The sequence below is a fragment of the Bos grunniens genome, chromosome 3 (assembly GCF_055505025.1).
Source record: "Bos grunniens cultivar Pamir isolate PY7600 chromosome 3, Bosgru_T2T1.0, whole genome shotgun sequence".
In the NCBI taxonomy this organism is placed as follows: domain Eukaryota; kingdom Metazoa; phylum Chordata; class Mammalia; order Artiodactyla; family Bovidae; genus Bos; species Bos grunniens.
The window spans coordinates 120,738,763-120,761,520 of NC_141167.1; the positions used below are offsets into that span (position 1 = coordinate 120,738,763).

Genomic DNA, 22,758 nt, shown 5'->3' on the forward strand with positions numbered 1-22,758 from the left:
GAATAGAAGATGAATGATCATGACTGTACTGCTCCAGGAAGATACCTATTCTTATGTGTCTTAAGAACTTGTAAAAATTCCACAGGCCTTAATAATCTCAACTAAACATGCTCTGCCTCAAATTCTTATTCCGAAGTAACGTTTCATAATAAACCACGTGCAGCCCCACAGCTATTATCAGTCTCTCCCTGCTCACTCCTCCAGTACCATGGCGGTTACTCATCTGCTCCGTCTCTGTGGATCTGCCTGTCTCAGACAAATGTAAATGGAGTCGTATAATACATGACCTTCTGCGTCTTGCTTCTTCCATTTAGGATATTTCCAAGGTTTATCCATGTTGCAGAGTAATATTGGAACTTCATTCCTTTTAATGATTGAGTGGTATTTCATTGTATGGATATACCATATTCTGTTTATTATACGAGTTGATGGTCATTTGAGTTACTTACAGTTTGGGGCCATTTTCCATACTGTTGATATGAGTATGCATTTACAAGTTTTACTGGTTATATGTTTTCATTTCTCTAGGGTATATATTTAGGAGTAGAATTGCTGCATTATGCAGCATACCAAAATATTATAAACAACTTATGGCCCCCAAAATTAGGTGACTCAGATGAAATGGACAGATTTTGAGGAAGACACGAAATACCAAAACTGACTCAACAAGAAATAGAAAACCTTTAAAAGACCTAAAACAAGTAAATGAACCAAAAAGAAATGCCTAAACTCAGATGGCTGTAACAGTGAATTCTATCAGAAATTTGAGCAAGAAGTAAGAGTTACTCTTGAGCAGTCTCCTCCAGAAGATAGACATGGAGTGGAACATGTCTATGGAACATGTCCAATGAGTGGAACAACTCATTGTATGAAGCCAGTATTACCTTGCTATTAAAGCCAAACAAAGATATCATAAGAAAAAGATTATAAACCCATATCACTCATGAAAATGTACACAGAAGCCCTCAACAAAATCTTAACAAGTCAAATCTAGCAACATATAAAATAGATTATACATGACCAAGGAGTTATCCCAGGAATAAAAAGTTGGCTTAATAATTGAACATAAATTAATGTAACACACCATAGTAATAGGAGACCAAATTCTCATGATCATCTTACCAGATACAGAAAAAGCATTTGACAAAATCCAACACCCACTCATGATTTAAAAAATCTGGAATAGAAGAAGGCTTCCTAAGCTGATAAAGAGCATCAACTGAAAAACCTACAGCTAACAGCATACTAAATGGGAAGGACTGAATGCTTTCCCCCCTGACATTGGGAACAAAGGAAGAATGTTTGCTCTGACAGATTTCTAATGAGTCTAGTTATAGCCAGCTTAACAATGGAAAATAATTTTAAACATCCAGTTTGAAAGGGGAGAAGTTAAAACTGTCTTTTTTTCTTCATCATCCTATATGTATAAAATTCCCAGGGAGTTCACTCAGCAAAAAAAAAAAAAAAAAAAAATTCCTAGAACTCAATAGTAGGGGACTGTCTTTCCTGGTGCAATGTATAAGAATCATTGCAAGGGACATGGGTTCAACCCCTGGTCTAGGAAGATCCCACATGCCTCAGAGCAACGAAGCCTGTGTGCCACAACTACAGAGCCCTCACTCTTAATAGCCCAGGAGCCACAACTACTGAAGCTTGTGCACCACAGCCTGTGCTCTGCAACGAGAGAGACCACCGCAGTAAGCCTGCCGAACTCAGCCGCAGCTCCTGCCGCCTGTGCACCTCAAGGAGCAGTAGCATCCACTTGCTGCAGCTAGAGAAAGCCCATGCAAAGGAACAAAACTCAGTGCAGCCTAAACACATAGATAAATAAATTTTTAAAACTCAATAATAAGAATATAAGTAACTTGGTTTTTTAAAGGGGCAAAAGATTTTAATATATAATAACATTACATCTAATATACATTATATATAATATACATTATAAAGGACAGAAATGGTATGGACCTAACAGAAGCAGAAGAGATAAAGAAGAGGTGGTAAGAATACACAGAAGAACTATACAAAAAAGATCTTTACGACCCATATAGCCACAATGGTGTGATTACTAACCTAGAACCAGACATCCAGAATGTGAAGTCACGTGGGCCTTAGGAAGCATCACCCTGAACAAAGTTGGTGGAGGTGATGGAATTCCAGTTGAGCTATTTCAAACCCTAAAAGATGATGCTATGAAAGTGCTGCACTCAATATGCCAGCAAATCTGGAAAACTCAGCAGTGGCCACAGGACTGGAAAAGTTTTCATTCCAATCCCAAAGAAAGGTAGTGCCAAAGAATGCTCAAACAACTGCACAATTGCACTCATCTCACATGCTAGCAAAGTAATGCTCAAAATTCTCCAAGCCAGGCTTCAACAGTACATGAACCATGAACTTCCAGATATTCAAGCTGGGCTTAGAAAAGGCAGAGGAACCAGAGATCAAATTGCCAACATCCACTGGATCATCAAAGAAGCAAGAGAGTTCCAGAAAAACATCTACTACTGCTTTACTGACTACACCAAAGCTTTTGACTGTGTGGATCATAACAAACTGTGGAAAATTCTTCACAAGATGGGAATACCAGGCCACCTGACCTGCCTCCTGAGAAATCTGTATGCAGGTCAAGAAGCAAGAGTTAGAACCGGACATGGAACAACAGACTGGTTCCAAATCGGGGAAGGAGTACATCAAAGCTGTATCTTTGTCACCCTGCTTATTTAACTTAAATGCAGAGTACATCATGAGAAATGCTAGACTAGATGAAGCACAAGCTGGAATCAAGATTGCCGGGAGAAATATCAATAACCTCAGATATGCAGATAACACCACACTTATGGCAGAAAGCAAAGAAGAACTAAAGAGCCTCTTGATGAAAGTGAAAGAAGAGAGTGAAAAAGTTGGCTTAAAACTCAATATTCAGAAAACGAAGATCATGGCTTCTGGTCCCGTCACTTCATGGCAAATAGATGGGGAAACAGTGGTAACAGTGACAGATTTTATTTTGGGGGGCTCCAAAATCACTGCAGATGGTGACCGCAGCCATGAAATTAAAAGATGCTTGCTCCTTGCAAGAAAAGTTATGACCAACCTAGACAGCATATTAAAAAGCAGAGTCATTACTTTGTCAACAAAGGTCCGTCTAGTCAAAGCTATGGTTTTTTCAGTAGTCATGTATGAATGTGAGATTTGGACTATAAAGAAAGATGAGGGGGCCAGCCTCTGCCGCTGCCCGGGAGCAGCCGGCCCAGAACCTCCTGTGGGCCCACGCGGAGCCTGTGGGCCTGCCTGCTCTGCCCGCCACCTCTCAGCCCTTCCGGGCACCGCTGGCCAAGCCCCCCATGCCCCCTGAGATGGTGCACAAGCGGAAGGGGGCCGGGGTCCCCGCCTGCACCCCCTGTAAGCAGCCCTGCGCTCCCCCTCCGCCCCGGGAGGGGCCCCCGCGGAGGCTGGCAGGGACTCGGTCTGAGCGGGGGGCGACGACGCCCACTGTCCGGAGGGCCCAGAGCTGCTGGGCAACTGCCACAGGGAGCTGCCCCCCGACGCCCCAGATATCAACCAGCTCCCGCCCTCCATCCTGCTCAAGATATTTTCCAATTTATCTCTGGATGAATGTTGCCTTTCTGCATCATTGGTTTGCAAGTACTGGCGTGGTGACCTTTGTTTAGATTTCCAGTTTTGGAAGCAGCTGGATCTTAGTAGTTGTCAGCAGGTCACTGATGAATTATTGGAAAAAATTGCACCAAGAAGTCAAAATATAATTGAAATCTGCATTTCTGATTGTCGCAGTATGTCTGATACTGGCGTATGTGTTCTAACATTTAAATGTCCTGGACTTCATAGGTATACAGCTTACAGGTGTAAACAGCTTTCTGACACCTCTATTATTGCAGTTGCCTCTCACTGTCCTTTACTTCAGAAAGTTCATGTAAGCAACCAGGACAAACTGACTGATGAAGGACTCAAAACAGCTGGGGTCGAAATGCAGAGAACTCAAAGGTATCGTTTCGGCCAGTGTTACAAGATCTCAGATGAAGCCATGATCGTCATAGCTAAGGGCTGTCTGAAATTACGAAGAATATACATGCAGGAAAACAAATTCTCGACTGACATCTTATCGTATTATTGTCTTCCACGCTATTTAGTTCCTCCTGGATCCTTCCGAATTTCACATGCACTGCTTCAATCAGCTCCTGGAGAGCGGATAACATACCTAGGGACCCAGGTCTTACTAGACAAGCAGCCAATCATGAATAGGGGCAGACTTGGCCTTAAATTTTAATTCTTATATTTTTTTGCATTTCAAAGTATAGATATTCATTTTATCTATTAAAAAGTAAAACCCACTAAGTGTACTTGTAGGGACTATTTATCTTACAAAGGAAGGATTATGTAGAAATGAGCCCACCTGCTGGTTTTATTTTCCTTTTCCAGTAATGTTTATATTGTAACTTAAACATTTTTCTGGCTCTAAAAATTAAGTATGCCTTTGTTTTCTAGTGCATATTTCTGTTATTTAAACCTGCTTGTACACATATGAAGAAAACCAATTTGAAACATTTCTGTTTATGCACAAAGTATACCTTAATGGTATCTTGGGCAGAGGGTAAGAACCTCACTTTTACAAGGGAAGTAGAAATGGTGGATTTGCTTACGGAGCTTTAAATTCAGTTCAGTTCAGTCACTCAGTCGTGTCCAACTCTTTGCGACCCCATGAATCGCAGCACGCCAGGCCCCCCTGTCCATCACCAGCTCCCGAAGTTCACTCAGACTCACGTCCATTGGCACAGTGATGCCATCCAGCCATCTCATCCTCTATCGTCCCCTTCTCCTCCTGCCCCCAATCCCTCCCAGCATCAGAGTCTTTTCCAATGAGTCAACTCTTCGCATGAGGTGGCCAAAGTACTGGAGTTTCAGCTTGAGCATCATTCCTTCCAAAGAAATCTCAGGGCTGTTCTCCTTCAGAATGGACTGGTTGGATCTCCCTGTAGTCCAGTTCAGTTCAGTCGCTCAGTCCTGTCCGACTCTTTGCTACCCCATGAATCGCAGCACGCCAGGCCTTCCTGTCCATCACCAACTCCCAGAGTTCACTCAGACTCACGTCCATCGAGTCAGTGATGCCATCCAGCCATCTCATCCTCTGTCGTCCCCTTCTCCTCCTGCCTCCAATCCCTCCCAGCATCAGTCTTTTCCAATGAGTCAACTCTTCGCATGAGGTGGCCAAAGTACTGGAGTTTCAGCTTTAGCATCATTCCTTCCAAAGAAATCCCAGGGCTGATCTCCTTCAGAATGGACTGGTTGGATCTCCTTGCAGTCCAAGGGACTCTCAACAGTCTTCTCCAACACCACAGTTCAAAAGCATCAATTCTTCGGCACTCAGCTTTCTTCACAGTCCAACTCTCACATCCATACATGACCACTGGAAAAACCAAGCCTTGACTAGACGGACCTTTGTTGGCAAAGTAATGTCTCTGCTTTTCAATATGCTATCTAGGTTAGTCATAATTTTTCTTCCAAGGAGTAAGCGTCTTTTAATTTCATGGCTGCAGTCACCATCTGCAGTGATTTTGGATTTATGTAGCTGTAAATTGGGAATTTAGTCTGTATGTCAGAAGGATAAAGCCAATTCTGTCATCAGTTTAAAAGAAAAATAAGATTTTGCTGAAATCTTGTCTAAGTGGCTTTAACACTATTAGAGAACTTAAAAAACTGTTACAATAAATCAAACTGTTTTAGAATAGCAACATAAAGTTGGGGTTAACTGTTTCAGATGTATATTCATGTAAAAATTAGGTTTCTGTATTGGCACTTAGGTAACAAAGGAAAATATGGTGTATATATATTTGTATTTTAATGAAATACTGGCACCATATAAAATGTTAATTTTTAAATCAGTGGGCCAGAATTTCAGTGTGAATATGGAAAAAGAGATTGTCATTTTATAAACTGCAAGAATAAATATATGTGTTTTAAATACTGAAGTATTCAGTTTTAAATTTTTCTTTCATTTTGAAAACATGCAAGAGCTAAATTAGACTTTTAATTAGTGGTTAATAGCAGTGAATAAATAAACCTGTCTAAAAATTTAAAAAAAGAAAGCTGAGCACTGAAGAATTGATGCTTTTGAACTGTGGTGTTGGAGAAGACTCTTGAGAGTCCCTTGGACTGCAAGGAGATCCAACCAGTCAATCGTAAAGGATATCAGTCCTGAATATACATTGGAAGGACTGATGTTGAAGCTGAAACGCCAATACTTTGGCCACCTGATGCAAAGAACTGACTCCTTAGAAAAAATCCTGATACTGGGAAAGATTGAAGGTGGGAAGAGAAGGGGATGACAGAGGATGAGATGATTGGATGGCATCACCAACTTGGACATGAGTTTGAGTAAGTTCCAAGAATTGGTGATAGACAGGGAAGCCTTTGCAAGTCCATGGGCTCACAAAGAGTTGGACAGGACTGAGCAACTGAACTGAACTGATACATTATATCAAAGATATAAGAATGACTAATAAGCACATGAAAAGATGTTCAACATTATTACTCAGAGAAATGCTAGTTTAAAATCATAATGAGATACTTCTTAATACTAAATGGTATAATCAGAAAGACCAAAAATAATAGGTCTTGGAGATATGGAGAAACTGGAATCTTCATGCATTGTTGGTGGAAATGTAAAATGATATGGCCACTTTGGAAGATACTTTGGCAGTGTCTTTAAAAGTTAATCATAAATTTACCTTCCTACCCAATAGTTCCCCCAAGAGAACAGCAAACATTTCCACAAAAACTTTAACACAATGATCATAGCAGCATTATTCGTAATAATCAAAAACTGGAAACAAGCTATTACCCACCAACTGGTGAATGAATTAAACGTCATGTGGTCTGTCCCTGCAGTGGATACTTTTAAGACAGAAGGAAGTATTGATTCCTACTACAACATGGATGAACCTTGAAAACAGCATGCTAACTGAAGGAAGGTAGATGCGAAAGACTGCAAACCAAGTGATTCATTTATATTACGTATCTGGGAAAGGTAAATGTACAGATCAAAAAGCAGACGACTGGAGGCTGTTGGTGGGAACAAGCGTGACTGCAGATAGGTACTAGGGACGTTTTTCAGTCATAAACTAGATGGGGGTGATGGCTGTACCACTCTGTCAATATATTAAAAACCATTGAATTTTATACTTAAATTGGGTCAATTTTATGGCATATAAATTGTATCTCTCTAAATCTATTTTTTTTAAAAGATGAGATGGGTGCTTGCCTTGGCAGTGCATGTACTAAAATTATAACAATACAGAGATAGGGATTAACAGATACTAACTACTATATATAAAATCAATAAACAATAAGGATTTACTGTATAGCTCAGGGAACTATATCAAGTATCCTATAGTAACCTGCAACGGAAAAGAATGGAGGGGAATGTATGTATAGATACAGACGTATGTATAACTGAATTACTTTGCTGTACACCTGAGCAATATTTAAACCAACTAAAATCATTTTTTAAAATTTTTTTTTTAATTAAAAAAGATGAGATGGGAAGCAAGAGGTTATGCCAAACACTATGTATGCTTGCAGGTAACTTTCTGCTAACCTTGTGAGGTGGATGATGGCATCTTATTTTGTTGTTGAGCACATTGAAGCTCAGCAAACATCAATTCCCTGATCAAAATTGCCCAAGTAATTGAGTTGCTAAGAATATAGATAAAAGATATATGTTGATTAAAATGTGATTTACTGACTGGGAGAAATAATTTGAAGATCTTACTAAGTTATTGTACTCTAGTGCTTATGGGACATTCATGTTGAAGACACTTAGAATGTGACTGGAGGACGCAGGAGTGTACGGTTAGCTGCTCGGTTATCTGGGTCTTTGATACCCTGTGGACTGTAGCCCATCTTTGTCCATGGAATTTCCCAAGCAAGAATACTGGAGTAGGTTGCAGTTTCCTCCTCTGGGGGATCTTCTCAACCCAGGGATCAAACCTGAGTCCCCTATGTCTCATTGGAGATTGGCATTATTGGATTGTGTCTCTTTGGCAGGCACATTTTTTACCATTGTGCCACCTGGGAAGTGGTTAGAAGATAAAACCAGAAAAAACTACTTTGAATGGTTTCTGGAGTCATTGTCTCTTCAGATCAGATCAGTCGCTGAGTCGTGTCCAGCTCTTTGAGACCCCATGAATCGCAGCACTCCAGGCCTCCATCACCAACTCCCAGAGTTCACTCAGACTCACATCCATCGAGTCAGTGATGCCATCTAGCCATCTCATCCTCTGTCGTCCCCTTCTCCTCCTGCCCCCAGTCCCTCCAAGCATCAGAGTCTTTTCCAATGAGTCAATTCTTTGCATGAGGTGGCCAAAGTACTGGAGTTTCAGCTTTAGCATCATTCCTTCCAAAGAAATCCCAGGGCTGATCTCCTTCAGAATGGACTGGTTGGATCTCCTTGAAGTCCAAGGGACTCTCAACAGTCTTCTCCAACACCATAGTTCAAAAGCATCAATTCTTCGGCCCTCAGCCTTCTTCACGGTCCAACTGTCACATCCATACACGACCACAGGAAAAACCATAGCCTTGACTAGACAGATCTTTGTTGGCAAAGTAATGTCTCTGCTTTTGAATATGCTATCTAGGTTGGTCATAACTTTCCTTCCAAGGAGTAAGCGTCTTTAATTTCATGGCTGTAGTCACCATCTGCAGTGATTTTGGAACCCAGAAAAATAAAGTCTGACACTGTTTCCACTGTTTCCCCATCTATTTCCCATGAAGTGATGGGACCAGATGCCATGATCTTCATTTTCTGAATGTTGAGCTTTAAGCCAGCTTTCTCACTCTCCACTTTCACTTTCATCAAGAGGCTTTTTGTTCCTCTTCACTTTCTGCCATAAGGGTGGTGTCATCTGCATATCTGAGGTTATTGATATTTCTCCCCGCAATCTTGAATCCAGCTTGTTTCTTCCAGTCCAGCGTTTCTCATGATGTACTCTGCGTATAAGTTAAATAAGCAGGGTGACAATATACAGCCTTGACGTACTCCTTTTCCTATTTGGAACCAGTCTGTTGTTCCATGGCCAGTTCTAACTGTTGCTTCCTGACCTGCATACAAATTTCTCAAGAAGCAGATCAGGTGTTCTGGTATTCCCATCTCTTTCAGAATTTTCCACAGTTTATTGTGATCCACATAGTCAAAGGCTTTGGCATAGTCAATAAAACAGAAATAGATGTTTTTCTGGAACTCTCTTAATTTTTCCATGATCCAGCAGATGTTGGCAATTTGATCTCTGGTTCCTCTGCCTTTGTCCCTTAGCTTATCTTAAATTCACTGATGAAATTATTCAGATTTTCTTTGTATACATGTGGGATTTTAAGAAAGTGATGCTGAGTAGTCTAAAAATGGCTCTGGAGAGTGAAGAAAGAGTGAAATAAACGTCACTTTAAGCTTTTGACCTCAAGATATGGGCGATTTCATCTCAGAACTTTGAAAAGAAAGTAGTGCCCATAAGTGAAATCAAGTTAGATAATGTGAGAAATTGGTCAAGAAAAGATTGAAATTTACTAGCAGCAGAAGAAAAATGAGAAAAGACATTTACCTTCCTACAGAACAGTGTGCACATCTTAGGAAAAGAGTGTCAAAAAGTGGAAAAGTGTATGAATCTGCCAAACATAAGAGCCAACATAGCTTCAATAGCCCAGCGACATAAACTGATTTGATAGATTTAGAACTGAATGATGATATTGTGATTAATAATATCCACAAAGATGTAATTTGTACTTATGGACAGCACGAGTGAAGAGGGAATCATCTTATATTTTTGAGAAGGGCAGAAGAGTAAGTAAATCCTCCCTTTTCAGTTAACAGTAAGAAAGGTATGTTTACCTGAATCATTCAGAGACTGCATAGCAATTTCGTGTAACGTGATAGGAAATGGGGACAATAGAGTCAGTACTGAAGTAGATGGGGTCTGATTTCCTCCTAGCTCTGTGATATGTTTGCTATGACCAGTGCATTTTCTTGGCAAAACTCTATTAGTCTTTGCCCTGCTTCATTCCATATTTCAAGGCCAAATTTTCCTGTAACTCCAGGTGTTTCTTGACTTCCTACTTTTGCATTTGAGTCCCCTATAATGAAAACGACATCTGTTTTGGGTGTTAGTTCTAAAAGGTCTTGTAGGTCTTCATAGAACCGTTCAACTTCAGCTTCTTCAGTGTTACTGGTTGGGGATTAGACTTGGATTACTGTGATATTGAATACTTTGCCTTGGAAACACCCTCTTCCAACAACACAAGAGAAGACTCTACACATGGACATCACCAGATGGTCAACACCGAAATCAGATTGATTATGTTCTTTGCAGCCAAAAACGGAGAAGCTCTATACAGTCAACAAAAACAAGACCGGAAGCTGACTGTGGCTCAGATCATGACCTCCTTATCACCAAATTCAGACTTATATTGAAGAAAATAGGGAAAACCACTAGACCATTCAGGTATGACCTAAATCAAATCCCTTATGACTATACAGTGGAAGTGAGAAATAGATTTAAGGGCCTAGATCTGATAGATAGAGTGCCTGATGAACTATGGAATGAGGTTCATGACATTGTATAGGAGACAGGGATCAAGACCATCCCCATGGAAAAGAAATGCAAAAAAGCAAAATGGCTGTCTGGGGAGGCCTTACAAATAGCTGTGAAAAGAAGAGAAGCGACAAGCAAAGGAGAAAAGAAAAGATATAAGCATCTGAATGCAGAGTTCCAAAGAATAGCAAGAAGAGATAAGAAAGCCTTCCTCAGCGATCAATGCAAAGAAATAGAGGAAAACAACAGAATGGGAAAGATTAGAGATCTCTTCAAGAAAATTAGAGATACCAAGGGAACATTTCATGCAAAGATGGGCTCGATAAAGGACAGAAATGGTATGGACCTAACAGAAGCAGAAGATATTAAGAAGAAGTGGCAAGAATACACAGAAGAATTATACAAAAAAGATCTTCATGACCCAGATAATCACGATGATGTGATCACTGACCTAGAGCCAGACATCCTGGAATGTGAAGTCAAATGGGCCTTAGAAAGCATCACTACAAACAAAGCTAGTGGAGGTGATGGAATTCCAGTTGAGCTATTTCAAATCCTGAAAGGTGATGCTGTGAAAGTGCTGCACTCAATATGCCAGCAAATTTGGAAAACTCAGCAGTGGCCACAGGACTGGAAAAGGTCAGTTTTCATTCCAATCCCAAAGAAAGGCAATGCCAAAGAATGCTCAAACTACCACACAATTGCACTCATCTCACACGCTAGTAAAGTAATGCTCAAAATTCTCCAAGCCGACTTCAGCAATACGTGAACCGTGAACTTCCTGATGTTCAAGCTGGTTTTAGAAAAGTCAGAGGAACCAGAGATCAAATTGCCAACATCCGCTGGATCATGGAAAAAGCAAGAGAGTTCCAGAAAAACATCTATTTCTGTTTTATTGACTATGCCAAAGCCTTTGACTATGTGGATCACAATAAACTGTGGAAAATTCTGAAAGAGATGGGAATACCAGACCACCTGACCTGCCTCTTGAGAAATCTGTATGCAGGTCAGGAAGCAACAGTTAGAACTGGCCATGGAACAACAGACTGGTTCCAAATAGGAAAAGGAGTACGTCAAGGCTGTATATTGTCACCCTGCTTATTTAACTTATATGCAGAGTACATCATGAGAAACGCTGGGCTGGAAGAAGCACAAGCTGGAATCAAGATTGCGGGGAGAAATATCAATAACCTCAGATATGCAGATGACACCACCCTTATGGCAGAAAGTGAAGAGGAACTAAAAAGCCTCTTGATGAAAGTGAAAGTGGAGAGTGAGAAAGTTGGCTTAAAGCTCAACATTCAGAAAATGAAGATCATGGCATCCGGTCCCATTACTTCATGGGAAATAGATGGGGAAACAGTGTCAGATTTTATTTTTTGAGGCTCCAAAATCATGACAGATGGTGACTGCAGCCATGAAATTAAAGACGCTTACTCCTTGGAAGGAAAGTTATGACCAACCTAGATAGCATATTCAAAAGCAGAGACATTACTTTGCCAACAAAGATCTGTCTAGTCAAGGCTATGGTTTTTCCTGTGGTCGTGTATGGATGTGAGAGTTGGACTGTGAAGAAAGCTGAGCACCGAAGAACTGATGTTTTTGAACTATGGTGTTGGAGAAGACTGTTGAGAGTCCCTTGGACTTCAAGGAGATCCAACCAGTCCATTCTGAAGGAGATCAGCCCTGGGATTTCTTTGGAAGGAATGATGCTAAAGCTGAAACTCCAGTACTTTGGCCACCTCATGTGAAGAGTTGACTCATTGGAAAACACTCTGATGCTTGGAGGGATTGGGGGCAGGAGGAGAAGGGGACGACAGAGGATGAGATGGCTGGATGGCATCACTGACTCAATGGACGCGAGTCTGAGTTAACTCTGGGAGTTGGTGATGGACAGGGAGGCCTGGCGTGCTGGGAATCATGGGGTCGCAAAGAGTCGGACACGACTAAGCAACTCAACTGAACTGAACTGTGATATGTGAAAGAAACGTTTCTTCACAGTAAAATGATGAGAGTTGAATTCTAGGTGTTCTTAGTACAGGTCAGAAAAAGGCTTCAGCATAGGTTTTAAAAGAACAAAACTGACTAAATTTTTAATACAGCTGTGAATAGAGAAGAGAGTATTCTATAGCTTAGTGACAGATTTTATCACAGAGAAAGTTTTTATATAGATCTTTTTTCTAATATGTTTATGGGTTTGAAATATTTATTTTGATTTGTGTAGTTCTTATATCATTTCTGAAGTCTTTTATACTTCCAGACATATGCCTTTAGTTATTTTTGTACTATTTCTGTAAATGTTATTAATATTTATTTTATAAAAATATACATCTTTTTCTTGATTTCATTACTTTGTTTTGATTTTTCTAAAGAGACTAAGCAGATTTCTAAATGAAAATGCTTTTCAGAAGCTTGGATTTTTTTCTTATACTTATCTTCTCCAGAGCAGTTGTGTTCTATAGTTAGAGCTTCTGTGATTTTTTTTTTTTTTTTAATAGGAAATTGGAATTGAAAAGCCATGTTCTCTGTTTCAGGGTTACTTTATTACTCTCGCCTCTTAAAGTAGGATTCATGGCTTTGGTTCTTACAATGTTTGTTTTTGTGGTTAATTTCCATAGAAACACTGAACGAGTTTAATAGAAAAAGACATGTTACTGGATGGTAGATGATGCAGCTGAATCTAGAGTATGGCTGAATAAAGCAACCATCCTTCCAAAAACTGTTCCAGAAGGTCACTGTCCGGTGTGATTCTCTCTCAGGCACTACAGATACCACCTCCAACAACACTGCAACCGTGATTTCCACGGCGCCTCCGGCCCCCTCGGCGGTCACCTCCCCCGCCCTGAGCCCCTCCCCTTCCGCCTCAGCCGCCACCTCCGAGGCGTCCAGCGCCAGCGAGACCAGCACCACACAGACCACCTCTGCTCCTCTGTCCTCTCCTCTTGGGACCAGCCAGGTGATGGTGACAGCATCAGGGTTGCAAACAGCAGCAGCTGCCGCCCTCCAAGGAGCTGCCCAGTTGCCAGCAAATGCCAGTCTCGCTGCCATGGCTGCTGCTGCAGGACTAAACCCAGGCCTGATGGCACCCTCACAGTTTGCAGCTGGGTAAGGTGCTTTCTTACCTGTTTACATTTGAGAAACAACTCGGAGGTCATCCCTAGAGTTACTCATAGGGAATACTTTTCAACACTATCTTAAATGCAAAACAGAAAACCTTTAAAGCCATAATCTCTTTGAAATAGGTTGCTCTGTAGTAGCACAGGGACATTGATTGAGGTTGGACTAGAGTTTATATCATCAAAAAAATAAGAATTAGTTGTAAATATATTCTATTCTCTGTCATTTTTTTCTCTTGCTTTGGAAAAAAGAGAACAAAGTAACTTAAAGAGTCAAAATGACTGTAAGTTTTACATTTTGTGTGGACCATAACCGTGCTTTGCTTTGTATAAGTGAGCATCAAGGAAAGCAGTAACTTGGAAGCACCATGTAAAGAGTATAAAAAGAATAACACATGTTCCCGTATACTTCCCACCTGTATTTTCCTTTTTCTTGTCCCCTTGGGTATGTTGTCAGATTGACACATGTGTCTGCGTTGTAGTAATGTCTCTGCTCTTCTGGTCTTTCAGAGGTGCCTTACTCAGTCTCAATCCGGGAACCCTTGGTGGTGCTCTCAGCCCAGCTCTGATGAGCAACAGTACACTGGCAACTATTCAAGGTCAGTAGAATTGTTTCCCTTACTTTAGCTTTCTCTTTCTTCTCTTAGATGGAGGAAGTCTGCTTTGCTAGAGATGAAAGTGACGTGAAGAGATAGTTGAATTGATAATGCTGACTACCCTGAGGACCAGGAATGTGTTCCTATAAAAAGCTTTGTAAGAAAAATACAGGTGTCAGTTTGTAAGAATAGGAAATATGCTTAGTGTGGTGTATTAAGAAACCAGGATGGTACTTGCCTGGCGATCCAGCGGATAAAACTGCGCTTCCACCACAGGGGACGCGGGTTCCATCCCTGGTCAGGGAACTAACATCCTGCCGGCTGCACAGTGTGGCAGAAAACCAGAAAAAGAAACCGGCACTTTTATGCTACTATTTATCTTCTTACAATATAGGCTTGGAGGTATTTCTTCCTAAATTTATCTAAATAGTCATCCAAGAACCATCCCCAGGCAAGCTTAACCAAGTAAAACTGCCCGGTCCCCATCCTCACCCTCAAGAGCCATGTACTGGAAGGCTCTGTAACAAATTAATGTTGGAGGGCAGCATGCAGCCTACAGGAGTACTTCTAATTCTTGTTGGGTTCTGCCATCTATATTTCCTCATCATTATAGAGCTTAGATTCTCTTGGATTTTAACATCTCTTTCCCAAGCCCAGATGTGTCCCTTTTGGCCTTAGCATGCTATCCAGTCTAAAATGAGTCTAAGTCCACTCATTCTATATATTGAAGAGGCTGCTTTGTTTAGTATTTGAGCTTCATGTTTGAAGATGCTTGCTGTTATGTGACTCAAGGAAACACTTTGAGACATCACTATACTAATCTCATAATTTTTTCTTAAAATAATTCGTGCTTAAATGAGAGTTCTTGGAGCCAAAAACAGTTTTTAAACTGCTAAACTTCATTTAGGATTAGTGTTTCATGGATGATATCTCTACAGTATACTGTGGGCAGTTAGTTCCAAACAAATCCAAAATACCACCTAGATTACCTTACATTATATTGACTTTCTCATTGACTAAATCATATGTGAAATTGCTTCCTGGTTAGATCTGTAAAGCTTTTGTTATAAAATGATTTCTTTTTGGAGTAAGATTTGTGGTAAATCACTTTTTCTCTTGCATTACAATGTGTCTCTGGTCTGTGGTGATGCTAAAAAGACACAGCTGAGTACCGAACTGGACTATGCCCCTAAGCCTGGGGTCTCAGAGAATGCCAAGCTGCACCCGGACTCACTGTTCTGTACTCATTGTGTGATCGTGTCCAAAGTCAGGGACATTCCCTCAGTTCCTCTTGCTTTTTTTAATTATGTAAGAAATCAAAATTTTAATGCCACTAGGAAAAACCCTCAGATATACATGTGAGGGTGTGATTATATGGGTGAGGGGATTGTTGGGGGTTTTCAGATACAGGAAAAAATAGTCTTTTGAATGGAGTTACTTTAGTCAGTAATTTTCATTAAATCAAAATTATTGGATTTAACAGATATTTCTGGGTAGATGAAATAAGTTGAGATTTCAAGGTAAAAATATAACTCTGATTCTCTTCTCTCCTATCCTGTTCATGCTCATTTGAGTTTTCAGTCCTCTAGGCTCTTTTAAAATTATAAGTAATCTTTGGTTGGTAAATTATAGCACTGTGATTAAGGGGAAAAATTCAGCTAAGGGATAAACTTTTTTCATCGGGGTTGTAGGAGCGCTTAGGACGTTTGATGCGTTCTTGGTCTTCTCCAGGCTGGTACTAACACTCTCCTTCCTGCCTGTTCCGGGGGTTTGTCTGTAGCTCTTGCTTCTGGTGGCTCTCTGCCAATAACGTCACTGGACGCGACTGGGAACCTGGTATTCGCCAACGCAGGAGGAGCCCCCAACATCGTGACCGCCCCTCTCTTCCTGACCCCTCAGAACCTCTCTCTGCTCACCAGCAATCCAGTTAGCTTGGTCTCTGCCGCTGCAACCTCTGCAGGGAATTCTGGACCTGTAGCCAGCCTTCATGCCACCTCCACCTCAGCTGAGTCTATCCAGAACTCTCTCTTCACTGTGGCCTCTGCCAGCGGGGCTGCCTCCACCACCACCACCGCCTCCAAGGCGCAGTGAGCTGGGCCGCGCGGCGCTGCTGGCAGAGACTGAAACATGTGATGGACTTCCTGTTGCCATGTTGCAAGGGCAAGGGAGAGGAGGGAGAGAAGAGAGAAAACACACGGCGGAAAAAAGAGATGGAGATGGGACAGCAAATTTGCCTAATTTTTTAATAAAACACTGTCTTTTCAGGATTGCTTCATGGATTGGAGAACTTTCTAACCAAAAATTAAAAAAAAAAAAAAAAAAGGCAGAAACAAAAAGTCAAAAACAAACAAAAAAATAAGTGAAAGGACTACTTATCATTTCCAGCAGTCATGATGACGAGTTAAGGTGGGTTACCAATTCCGACATAGGAAGGGGATTTCTTGTTTGTCTAAATTTCTTTTTCTTTAAAAAAAATCATTTCTATGGGTCTGTTGTACAGGCCATTAAGTCATAACAAGGTGTTTATAATCATATCAATTGTGTTGGGGGTTCCTTTCTTAACTGGTACAATTTAGGCAGGCCTGTATTACTGTATCTCTATTGTTATTGTTGTTATTGTTTTATATATATATATATATATATATATAGTTTGGACATGTTTATCTCTCGCTCCTGGATCCTGTTTCAGCGAGCTCCCACACTGTGGGGTGGGAGGGCTTTAGGGTGAGGGGGGACTTACGCTCTTAACTGCGGGGAATGTTCTTGCCGGTTTCCTTATCCTTGATGACTCTTACAGAGGTGCTAGAAAATTATTTTCTTTTGCCACTTATGCAAGAGGCTTGGTGCAGAAGCTGAAGGCAGTGTGTGCAAACACTCCCACTCCACACACGCCCCCTCCCCCGCATCAGGTGGTGCCTTTGGAGCACTTTTGTGTAGGAAGGAATTCCTGCTGAACTGTAGCTCTCACTCACCCCAGATCATTGACCTGAGGCCCAGATCCTGTGGTGCGACAGTGCTGCTTTCTGCTACTTTGAATGGAAACGGCTGTGCATGTTGCAGGGCAGGATTTGGTTCCAAAGAGCAAAGACTACTGCAGACACCTGACTTGGTGGTTCTCCTGATTTCTTATCTCCTGAAATGCTCCTACTGTCGGTGTGTTTGTTTGTTTTTTCCACTTTGTGGAAGTTTTTCATCCAAACTTCCTTTAACTTACTTGGCAAAGAAGAAAATGAAACTGGGAACCTTTTCCCTTCTTTTGTTTATTGAAGGAACTCTACTAGACTGTTTTTCATTGGTTTGGATCACCCAAAGAGGTGTGATGAGAAGAGTGTGAGGTTACCACGTTTTCCTCCAGCCACAGACTTCCTTTTCAGTAGATGGCTTATCAGTTCCTCTAACCCTGATACTCTCCTTGGTTCTCTGACTGGAGAAGGCACTAATTAGCCAGATATGGGATCTGTTGAACCTTTGAAAGACTTTGAGCAGGAACTTTGTACACACCTCACGTGTCTTCTTGGTTTGTTAGTGATGCTCCTGCTAGGTAGGTCTAAATGGCAATACACATCTCTTTATTCATTGTAGAAGGCAGTTAGCTTCTATAATTGTTTTCAGGGTGTTTCTAGACGATGTCAATGAGCCCATGAAAAGGAAATGTTTATGGAAGGAGATGAATAGGAATGAAGGTTTCCCTTCTCCAGGAAGGGTAACCTGGAGATTGGATTTCCCTTTTTGTCAGTGTTCTGTTATTATAGTATCTGTATCCAAAAAAATTCCCAAAGACTGGATCGCTGCAATGCAGCTCATTTGAGCTCCCTTCTTATTGGAATTAAAGGTTCCCGCCTGGCATCTGTGGGTGCTTGTGTACATCTCCAGTGGTTCCATGACTGCACTTTTTTCCCCTTCCAAGCTTGGGGCTGAGAGAGAGCTTACAGGTGATTTTTCTTCTTCTTGCTCTGCTTGTGTCCACGAGGGAGCTTGAATTCTGTGTATTTGTCTCAGTGTTGGGAAAGGCAGTGATACAGACACAGTGTGTGTTTTTGTTTGTGATCATTCAAGTTGGAGACAGGCATATTAATATTAAAAGGCCAGAAACGTTTTAGTTCCCTTGTTAATTTTTCTTCTGTTTCTTTTGTCTTCCCGTTTTATTTCACAAAGTACCCTTCACCTTCCTAAAATCCCTCTAAAATCAGTGAACTGCAAGCAGGGAAACGATAACAAATGTCCATCCACCGTTATTATGTGTGGTATGTTTTTTTAATGTTTTTTTTTTAACTAAGCTTGAACCAAAGTCAATTTTTAGCAAGCTGCTGTACTAATGGACTAGTTTATATCGTGCAGTTCAGACACATTGAGGAGATAGATGCTACTGACAATTTCTTTTTTTCATTTGTCTTTATTAATTTTATATAAAAGTTGCTGCTTGTTTTAATCTTTTATGTTGGTAAATTGTAATATCCTCTGGGCAGACATTAACTTGATTTTTTAAGTAGTTTATTTAGTTTGGTGTGTAAATAGAATGGCAGTGTCAGTTACTAATTGTTCTCCTCTTCATCCCTCTGTTTCTCTGATGTAGTTGAATTTAACCTTTTCCTGAGTTGACGTCTCTAATTTTAGTCTGTGCAGATGATTTTAGGGCTGTCAGTTATACTGTAGCTGCCCACAGGGATGGTCCCTCCCTTGGGAGTGGTAGGTTAGGAGGAAGGATTCAGGGAGGAAAATGCTGATACCCACCAGACTGGGTTAGAGGTTGTAGCATTCATTTCCCAAATCGCTACCAAAGGAAGTGTTGAGTCCCAAGGGACTCAAGCCCAGTGGATTAAGAGGAGGAGCAAGGAAAGGCCGTGTGTGTTTGTTTCCCCGTGTGGCTCAGATATACTCCCTCTCTGAAATAAGATCACCAATCGACTTTCATATTAAGAAAAAGATACTAAGCTTTAAGTGTCAGTACAATGGTCTTCTATTCCCTGCCCTGTCTGTAGTCTCTAATCAGTTTGGGATAAAGGGATTCTGCCTTTGTGTGGGTATGAGTGTGGATCACTTTGTGAGGATAAACTTAAAACCAGCATAAAAACCTGTGTTCGAAAGAAGAAATATATCCTTTAGACAAAGGTAACTCTTAGAATTTTTCTTTTATTCTCTTATTTAAGAAACAAGTTGTGAAATGTATACATGAAACACTAAAACAGCTTGTTGATGGGTGTTTAACTTAAAATTGAATCCCCGTCATCATCCCTAGATTGTCTACTGACCATATTGCTTGATGCCTCAGCCTTTAGTCCTTTTTTACTTTGTATCATCTTTTTTATCATCTCAAGAAATGCTTTGAATCTCCTAAGCTAAGGTACTCAGACTTAACTTTTAGCCACCTTATATGGGAGAGTCTGGAAATTAAGGAGTCCATTTGGCCAAAAAGAAATGTTTGGTAGAGTTTCTGCGCTTCTAAGAGAAAAGACCAGGTAGGTCATCACAGTTCATTGTGGTCCTTCTTTGTTTTCCCCTTAATCTTTATCCAGGTTTTATTTTATTCCTGAATTTGGTTAACACATATTAAGCCAAAGACTAATTCCAAATGCATTTATAGTGATACTATATTTGCCCATGGTACTGGGCCCTGCCTGGGGAGTGATGAATGTAATTGCCTCAATCCTGCTTATCACAGGCAGGGCAGTTTGGTTATAAACTTTCTTTGTACCCTGTATAAATCTAAAGGACAGAGGAGAAAGACCTAGAAAAGGGCTTCTCAGAAGAACAATATTATTGTTCTTGAGTTAAGAAATATGTTGAGTGCTATGTTAGTTTAAATGTTTCTGAAGTTATATAGGCAGTCTTTTAGAATTAAAAAAAAAAATTGTTCCTATCCATTTATGACTTGATATAAAACACACTTTCTTTTATTTATTTGTTAAGAAAGATCAATACCATCCCAGTTTGCCCAACTTATTACTAGAGAAATGGAACCAAAGGCATCCAACTTTGATTTTGTTTAGGGCCATACTGATTTGTACTTCATGGTAGCATTATTAGAAATTAGCATTTTCTAAAAGGGAAAATAAGATTAATTAAAAGATTTTTAGTGAGATTATCTTGCCAGTTTATTCTACACAGTTCATCCATCGTTGGGAAGAAAAGCACATATACCTCTCTCTTACGTTATTTTGTTCTATTACCCCTCATTTATTTGGTGGGAGAGAAGGTGGGAGAGAACCGTGTCTATATATTATGCAGAAGCACAGATACTTGCTTGACACAATATTTAAATTCAGCCCAATCTTTAACGTTAAATTTTCTATTTAAATTGCTGGGAAAGCTGGATACGTTTGCAAATACAGGAAATTAATGTAGATTTTTAAAGTTGTAGATCCTGATAGTAAACATTGCAATTAGTATATAATAAACACTTGGCTTACAAAATAAACTCTTTGTAATTCATAGTCTAAAGTTGTTCCCAAACCATATCACCCTCACAAAACTTTTACCAAGAGAAAAGTGAAATCATTACAATAGGAAGAAACGAGAGAGAATGGACAGGGAGCTGACTCAAATGGGCAAGAATTGATGGATTCAGTTGATCATAACCATTGCGAGTTCCTTTTTGTATGTGTGTGTGAAAAGCATTTAGTTTAATTGCAGCCCTGGCCATCTATGCACACAGTACAAATACGAACTTGGACAAAAATAGGATAAATAAATTGCTTTCACCATTAAAAACTAATACTAATCCTGTTCTACCATATACTTTTCTTAATCTAAAGAACTTAAATGGGACACCCCTGAAATTTTCAGTAAGATATTTGAACGGATCCAGCCAGAGGGCAGGGAATATGTCTTTTCTCAGTTTTCCAGTTTATACCCAGATTTCCATATGATTTGTGAAGTTGCTTTCTTCTGAACATCCTTATTCATGAAGCAGTTCCATGTGTAGGCTCTTCTACCCTCAGCCTTTGCTTAAAGCAGTAAACATTCGTGGATTTTATGTTATTCTGTAATCTGGATCTCCTTTCCTCTCTTCCTTTTCACTTTGAATGGTGATACCTTAATCCGTGAGGATAATGCTGGTGGGTAACAGCTAGCTTCTGGCACCTTCATAAAATACCTCAGCATAGCTTAGCATTGTTACAGAGCTGGTTTAAACTAAAAACCAAATAAATAAAAAGGAAAAACTTTATAAATAGTGGAAATAATTCTAGCTGTAGCATTTAGTGGAACTAATGTTTATTATGATTGATAAACATGACTGATGCTATATGTATTTGGGATCCTGTTTATAGGTTACAGTTTATAGAGTTAGGGAGGGGTGGGGGGAAGAGAAGAAGGTGATTATGTTAGAAGGAAAACATTGCATTGCGTGTGTGTGTGTGTGTGTGTGTGTGTTTCCTTATCTCTGTCTTGCCAAAGGAAACTTGATCATCCCTGTGTTTGGGTTTGGGGTTTGGCCTCTCTAAGGTCTGGGCTGCAGTGCAGTGTGTGGTGGCTTGCAGGTTACACATTCGTTATCCAGTTCAGGGTCCTCGAGGCATTTCCATCCCTTCCTATGGCTGCCTGGGCCCCCCAGACCCTGCCAGGCTCTTCTGATGATTCATTACCTCTCATGTAGCAAGAGCTTAAGAGAAGGATTAATGTGTGAATGTTGGGGTATGTAGTTGAGAAATAGAGACAGAATTAGACAACACCCTTTAATTTGGAGAGGAAAAGAGAAATGAGTGGTTGATGCATCTTAGGAAATTAAAGTAAAACATTTTTTTGTCACCCTCTGTCACATTATTGAATGTTGTGCAGGTAGCACAGCAGTTTAAAACCTCACTTCCTTTTCTCATATAAAGGCGAATTCTGTCTTGACCAAAAATGCAAACAGAAGAAAACCAGATCAAGAAGTTGAAAGCCAACCAGCTCACCCGACACGTGTGATGGTGTGACCTTTAGAGACCGGTTAGTGAGACTGCCGAAAGTATTGTTCTTGGTGGGCTGTCTTGAATGAGAAATGATGTGGTTTAGGAACAGTTAAGAGCCCTTTCTGGCCAGACTGTGGGACAGACTTTCTTGGCTTCCCAAGTTCAGATATAGACTCTGTATCCAGAAAGGCTATTTTTCAGTAGGTGACCCTTCTCTCAGAACCTAAGTGGGGTTCCGTTTGGATACCAAAGACACTGCATTGTTTATTCTTATGTTTTCCACACAAGCAGCAGAAATAAGGAGAAAACGCTGAAATTTGGAAAAAGCTTTACATTTGTCTCTCTACTCTTCCTCTCCCCTCTCTCCTTCCGCCTCTATAGTCTCCACTTTTGAAGGAAGTCTTGTTGGTCGTCCTAGCTTTGGGAAAGAGATTTATTTAGTTTCACTCTGCTGGTTCTGTAAAGATGCATAGAGTTGCTCAGTGTGGCAGTGATATTCTTGGAATTGCTGGGAAATTTAGAGAGAGTGTGGCAAAAGATAGGAGTAGGAGTCTTTTATTTCCCTTTA

At 40.5% G+C, this 22,758-nt stretch overlaps 1 protein-coding gene and 1 pseudogene across 10 annotated transcripts in view; both read left to right on the plus strand.

Annotated features, from left to right (window-relative positions):
• POU2F1 (POU class 2 homeobox 1) overlaps nucleotides 1-16,568 on the plus strand; it is a 204,640-nt gene extending 188,072 nt beyond the window's left edge. For all 9 annotated transcript variants that reach the window (XM_086393904.1, XM_086393905.1, XM_086393908.1 and 6 more), the window contains 3 exons: nucleotides 13,349-13,694; nucleotides 14,216-14,304; nucleotides 16,082-16,568. In XM_086393904.1, the coding sequence (XP_086250030.1) occupies nucleotides 13,349-13,694; nucleotides 14,216-14,304; nucleotides 16,082-16,392 (746 nt within the window). In that variant the 3' untranslated portion in view covers nucleotides 16,393-16,568. The remainder of the gene's footprint in view (nucleotides 1-13,348; nucleotides 13,695-14,215; nucleotides 14,305-16,081) is intronic.
• LOC147377111 (F-box/LRR-repeat protein 17 pseudogene) lies at nucleotides 3,088-5,172 on the plus strand (annotated as a pseudogene). Its single transcript, XR_015161339.1, has one exon. The product of XR_015161339.1 is annotated as an F-box/LRR-repeat protein 17 pseudogene (transcript).
• Nucleotides 16,569-22,758: the final 6,190 nt, after the last annotated feature.